Here is a 6,816-nt window from a genome sequence, read left to right on the forward strand (position 1 = left end):
TATTTATCCGAAATGAGCAACTTTTATCCAATCAATTTCAATACCACAAGGGCCGAAAACGGTTTTATTTGCGCAACATCAAGAAGCTGTCCGAAAAGATGTCGAGCGCGCTTTTGGAGTCTTGCAAGCTCGCTTTGCCATTGTTAAAAATCCAACACTTTTTGGGGATAAAGTCAAAATTGGGAAGATTATGAGAGCATGTATCATACTCCATAACATGATAGTAGAAGACGAACGAGATGGATACACTCAATATGATGTTTCAGAGTTCCAACCAGGAGAAGACACCGGAAGTTCACATGTGGATCTCATGTTCTCTACAAATATCCCTATAAATATCGGTAATATAATGGCTGCTCGAACTAGAATTCGTGATAAACATTAATATATTTATTTTAATATGTTTAATTTAATAAATAAATTTTATCTTTAAAAAATTTAAGTTAAATAATTTTTTTTTCTTAAGAACCCCCAATTAAAAACCTACCATCGGAGCAAATAGATGTCTCTTAAGATCAAACTCTTAACTATGATTAATTACTAAAAAATTATTAAGAGACCAACTTTGGCTCGAAGGGTTAAACATGCTCTAATATTAATACAACCTCCAAGTTCCAGAGTTATGTCTAATGTCTACGAGTTTTCTAAAAATGCATATAAAATTCAAACAAAGTTCAGTTTCAGCCTCTTTTGAGTTCCCCAATAACAGTAGCCAGAAATCACGTGCTCCAATCACATGACCACCATCTCTCCAAAATTTTCAAAGCATTTACATGAGTTAGCTAACGTGTATATGTGGATCCTTTGCCTCGACTCTCTACATATGAATTCTATATATGATTTTTTATAGAATATCATTGAGTAGATGATCAAGATTAAGATAAGTATAGCAGCAGTCAAAATAAGATCACGTGATCAGATCCCCAAAACAATGTGTTCCAACACGAAATATCTTAGTCTATAAAGCACTAAACTACAGAAGTCTCTCGTCTCTCTCACTTTCTCTTAACTCCCATCTCTATCCACGTTTCAGTTCTCAATAAACAGAACATACCAAAAACAACTTAAAAAGCTTTTAAGATTCCTAGGGAACTATAAGAATAAATGTCCGCAATGAAGAGATACTTGTCAGTGGCTCTGGTTTTGCTACTTATAGCTTTCTTTAGCAGCAAGTACAGCGTAGAGGGACGTTCTCTATCAAGGATGACAAATTCTAGTCAAGCGATGAGAGATTTTCAAACAAGGAAGGACATGAAGGAAGCAAAACCGCTTGTAGGTGAAAATGATAGCCTCCGAAGAAGAGTCCCAAGGAGTGGCTCAAACCCTATACAGAACAAGTAAAGAAACAACACACAATCAAGATTTGTTTTTCATGAATCCCCATGTATGCGTCTTAGGTGTATCAAATGTAATCGACCAATAGTTGCTGAAGGAAGTAGGAAACAACAGATCACAACGGCAAGAAAACCTTAAATTTTTTTGTGCTTTTGCCTTTTTTCTGGTCTTTTCTTTTTCCTTCTTAGATCTTCTATGTTTTTTTTTTTGTAGAATAGGTAACTATGTAATCTACTTGTAAATATATCAACTCATCTTTTAATTTTGAGGCATTCAATCTTATGGAAATAGACTATAAAACCCCCACTAGCTTAGTGGTGTCTTCAAATTATCAACCTCTGTGTTCTCTGCTTCCTCCTACTAATTTCATTGGAAAGTAAATATCTACTTCTTCTCTTCTTGTTTGGTGGTTTCTTTACCTTCGAGAAGTCTTTATAAGCCTTAGCATGTTCTTCTTGGTGGTGCTTAAACCTTGAAATATACATATGACCACCTTTCTCTGTGTTCTTGGTTCTTACGCATGAAAGGCATCAGATTTGTCAGAAACAAAGGTGTTATTTGGGAAGTTCTGATTTTCTCCAACCAAATGCAGAAAAAGAAAAAAGATATTTGTATATGCTAATTTGTTTAGCTGCCTGTAATGATTTCCACTGATTAATTCACACTGAAAGCTACAACATACTGAAGTAGCTTGTATATATATAACTACTTATCGCAAGCCTCTTCATTGACAATATACATGCATGGAGCTCGCTAATGATTTAATAGCAAAATGCCAAAATCATTGGCAACTCAATTGTAACTAAAACCACAAAGTCAAACAGGCTGAAAATAAAACTTTTTAAAACAGTACTTTTAGCTGCAACACTACAAAAAGAAAGAGATAATGATAACAATGTTAGTTTGATTCAAAACGAACCAAGCACTGATTTTCCCCTAAAAATTTACTACTCCCTCCGTTTCATAATATAAGTAGTTTTGGCTAAAAACACGAAGATTAAGAAAATTATTATGTTTTTAAAAAATATTTTATAATAAATAGGTTAGATATAATTTAACCAATAAAAAATAAGTCTATTTAATTTGATTGGTCACACTGTATTCAATAAATGTAAAAGTTACCTAGAAATACGAAAACTACTTATATTTTGAAACAAAAACATTTTCTTAAAATTACTTACGATAGGAAACGGAGGGAATATCACGTAAGAAGAGAACATATTGGGCCAGAAGGGAGACTTAGCCATAATCCGGGCCTTGAATATGGCCCAATACCACTTTTAAAGAAGGAGATCTGTCTAATTAACAGCGTCGCAGTCGCTGATTTCGGACACTAAACACATGGTTTCGTCTGAATCCACGATTCAGATCTCATTAAACTGCTAATTAATATATTTGACCGTAACAAAAACAGAAAGAGGAAAAGAAGGAAGAAAATAAATAAATAAATATTCGGTGAAACGGATTTCTTAATAAAAAATCCGTAGAAAATAAATGCAAAATTCCATAAATTCCAAATCGGTGTACGCAAAAAATTGTCAAAATCAGTGTGAAAGGGAAAGAGACGAAACAGGAACTGGGAAGTTTCGTGTTCGAGACAAAAACCACTAATCTCATAAGATTGGGCAGCAAGTATTATATAAAACCCGACCACACAGATGCGGAGATTCGTGATTGGCCAAGCCAAAAATCTCATAGATCAGACTCGTCGTCCTCGTCCTCGTCCTCGTCCTCATCACAACAACATCCGCCTTCTCTCTCCTCTTGCTTCCGATCCTATTCCTGTTTCTTCATCGCGTTTCTTTTCCGACATGACTGGCTCTGATTCATCGTCCTCTCTTCCCGTTACTATTGACTCCATCAACCCCAATGTAGAGTTTTGTTTTCGTCTTTTATCAGTATTTGCTGTTTGTTTGTGATTTGCATTCTTTGCTTTTGATTTGTTGTAAAGGGAAGAGTAACGTTTAGGTTCAGATTGCTATGTACATGATCTATGGTTTATTGAGCATCTGCTTAGGGGTTGATCATTGACACTTGATGGATTTGTGTCTCTTGTGTTTTATAAAGTTATCCTTTGTCTTGTACACATATAAAGATGTGATTTTTGCTTTTTGTGTATATTATAAAGTTTTTGCCAGCCTTTCTGTATCCATCTAATCAATCCTAGATTCGATCCTTGTGATTATTATATGATTGGTTTATGTTTCCCTTTTTCACTCCAATCTGTTGACATGATAATGCTCTTACTGAATAGTTTCTGAGGGAACAGTTCTGCATAGCTCTAGTGACTGTTGTCTTTTACTTTTGTTTTGGTTATTTACTTAAAACAGTGTTTTTTTTTTATAACTTGGGTTGTCTCAGGTTCTGAAATGTGAGTATGCTGTCCGTGGTGAAATTGTCAACATTGCTCAGGTAATAAATCAACCATCCTGGTCCCAAATTTTATTCTCTGATTGTTAAAACTGCTTTTGCTCATTTTGCTTTCTGCTTCCACCTCACAGAAGTTGCAAGATGATTTGAAGATTAACAAGGATGCTTATCCCTTTGATGAGGTACATAATAAATTTAAATCCGTGTCGTCACACTTGATTCTAACTTACAAGTGTATCCTCTTTTGACAGATTATCTACTGTAATATCGGAAATCCGCAGTCTCTTAGCCAGCAGCCTATAACGTTCTTCAGAGAGGTAAATAATTTAGCTTTGATGGTACTTCTGGTTTGTTCACCATATGTTAATCAGGAGCTAAACTTGTAACATCCATGTCCCTCAGGTTCTTGCTTTGTGTTCCCACACGGCTTTGTTGGACCGAGATGAAACACATGCTTTGTTCAGGTACAGTTCAGCCTCTGAGTTGTTTTCCTTCTGGTGGTAAAAAGATTTTGTTTAACAATGGATGTTTCAATTTTTATCAGCGCTGATTCTATTGCGCGTGCTTGGAAGATTCTCGACCAGATTCCCGGGAAGGCTACCGGTGCTTACAGTCACAGCCAGGTTTGTGGCATTGTCTCTCTCTCTCTCTCTCTCTGCGAATAATCCTCTCTCTTAATCTTTTGTTTTGTCTCAGGGTATCAAGGGACTACGTGATGCAATTGCTGCTGGAATCGAAGCACGTGATGGCTTCCCTGCTGATCCTAATGATATTTTCATGACAGATGGTGCAAGCCCTGGGGTAAACTATCATCAAACTTCCCCTAAAACTCATGGAAATTACAGAACAAGTTTGTTTTAATGGTGACCAGTAATGTTCTTATCGTTATAGGTTCATATGATGATGCAACTTCTCATAAGTTCTGAGAAAGATGGAATCCTTTGCCCTATTCCTCAGTACCCCTTGTACTCAGCTTCAATTGCCCTTCACGGTGGAAGTCTGGTACGTTCCTTGTACCTTTTATAATGACTGAAGTTCCCTTTTTCCTTATGTTGTCATCATCTTCTTGTAGGTTCCTTACTACCTTGACGAAGCATCAGGATGGGGACTTGAAATATCTGAGCTGAAGAAGCAGCTGGAGGATGCTAAGTCAAAGGGTATCACTGTAAGAGCCTTGGCGGTTATTAACCCTGGTAACCCAACAGGACAGGTTAGTTTGATCTTCAACATTAAAAAAACTACAAATCTATTCCGGTAAAGAGCTTTACAGTCTTGTCTATTTTTTTTTTTTGGTTAAAGGTTCTTTCAGAAGAAAACCAGCGTGACATTGTTGACTTCTGTAAGAAAGAGGGTTTGGTTCTATTAGCCGATGAGGTTTATCAGGAAAACGTTTACGTCCCTGACAAAAAGTTCCACTCTTTCAAGAAAGTGGCCCGGTCTATGGGCTACGGTGAGAAGGATATCTCCATAGTCTCGTTCCAGTCTATCTCCAAAGGTTTGACAAAAAAAAAACTAATGTCTTAAGCTTATGAAAATGGTATCTAAAACTGGATTCGTTCTTTCAAATAGGATACTACGGAGAGTGTGGGAAGAGAGGCGGTTACATGGAGGTTACTGGTTTCACTTCTGATGTGAGAGAGCAGATATACAAAGTGGCTTCTGTGAATCTTTGCTCCAACATCTCTGGTCAAATTCTTGCCAGCCTCGTCATGAGCCCACCCAAGGTATCAAAACATGTATATAACTTCATCAGCTGGTTTTAGCTTAAGCTCGGTTTCTAGAATCTTTAACAGCTTTAATGAAATTTGATCCAGCCTGGTGATGAGTCCTACGAGTCATACATAGCAGAGAAAGAGGGAATCCTCTCGTCTATGGCAAGACGTGCAAAGGTTAGCCATTCACAGAGAACTTTATTAGTAGCAATCATGTTTTTTTTTTCTCTCTGGTGTTAATGCTTTTGAGCTCTCACTGTGCAGACTCTTGAAGAAGCTCTGAACAAGTTGGAGGGTATAACATGCAATAGAGCAGAGGGAGCTATGTATCTATTCCCTTGCATTAACCTTCCACAAAAGGCGATTGCGGCTGCAGAAGCTGCAAAGACGGCACCGGACACGTTCTACTGCAAACGCCTCCTAAACGCTACTGGAATAGTCCTAGTCCCTGGTTCTGGATTTAGACAGGTACCGGGAACATGGCATTTCAGGTGCACTATACTTCCTCAAGAGGATAAGATTCCGGCAATCGTGAACCGTCTCACTGAGTTCCACAAGAGCTTCATGGATGAGTTCCGCGACTAAGTAGTGGAGTATGTTTCTAAAATAAGATCAAATCTTTGAGTAATAATAAGGAAGAAGGACCCATGCCGTTTCTTTTTCGTCGACGTTTGTGTTTAAGATGTGAAAGGATCTTCTTATTCAGCTTTTGTGTTGCTCTTTTATATTTGGCTGATAGTGATAAACAAGCATAAGTTTTTATTGAGAAATTTTCTTATAGACAATTAAACTAATTACTCTTGCATGCTTTTCCATAAATCGAGGTTACGTTTTCATATCTCTGTCTTCTTGGTGGCTGATACGGAAGTAGAGAACGATTTGCAGCTGGAATAAATATAATACTCAATTTCAAAAAAGAATACACTAGCAGTTAATGCAGTGTTTTTAAAACCGGGTTAGAAACTGAAGTAGCACAAACGAATGCAGATCAATCAGAATAAATGTAGATCAAGGTTATTGTATCAACAAAATTTTCTTTTAAATTTTCAAAATATAAAATACATATATGTATATGCAAGAACAAAAATTATGATTCATATTTGAGAAAAAGACAAAAATAGCACTAAATCAAGTTTATGTTCCCAAACTAGCACTCAAAGTCAAAAGTCACAAAAATATCACTTAATGTTTTATCAAAAGTCACAAACTTAGGGTTTAGAGTTAAAAGGTGGGGTTTAGGATTTAGGGTTTAGGGTTTAGGGTTTAGGGTTTAGGGTTTAGGGTTTAGGGTTTAGGGTTTAGGGTTTAGGGTTTAGGGTTTAGGGTTTAGGGTTTAGGGTTTAGGGTTTAGGGTTTAGGGTTTAGGGTTTAGGGTTTAGGGTTTAGGGTTTAGGGTTTA

General features: G+C 36.8%; 1 protein-coding gene across 1 annotated transcript; it reads left to right on the top strand.

Annotated features, from left to right (window-relative positions):
• The first annotated feature begins 2,859 nt into the window (after positions 1-2,859).
• LOC106295623 (alanine aminotransferase 1, mitochondrial-like) lies at positions 2,860-6,231 on the top strand. Its single transcript, XM_013731576.1, has 13 exons — positions 2,860-3,206; positions 3,697-3,747; positions 3,837-3,887; positions 3,957-4,022; positions 4,108-4,169; positions 4,250-4,328; positions 4,402-4,506; positions 4,597-4,707; positions 4,778-4,915; positions 5,005-5,200; positions 5,275-5,429; positions 5,520-5,594; positions 5,682-6,231. Exons 1-13 carry the CDS (start codon positions 2,994-2,996, stop codon positions 6,000-6,002), a joined length of 1,623 nt encoding a protein of 540 aa, XP_013587030.1. The 5' UTR covers positions 2,860-2,993; the 3' UTR covers positions 6,003-6,231.
• The last annotated feature ends 585 nt before the right edge of the window (positions 6,232-6,816 follow it).

This window comes from Brassica oleracea, chromosome C5, assembly GCF_000695525.1.
Source record: "Brassica oleracea var. oleracea cultivar TO1000 chromosome C5, BOL, whole genome shotgun sequence".
In the NCBI taxonomy this organism is placed as follows: Eukaryota; Viridiplantae; Streptophyta; class Magnoliopsida; order Brassicales; family Brassicaceae; genus Brassica; species Brassica oleracea.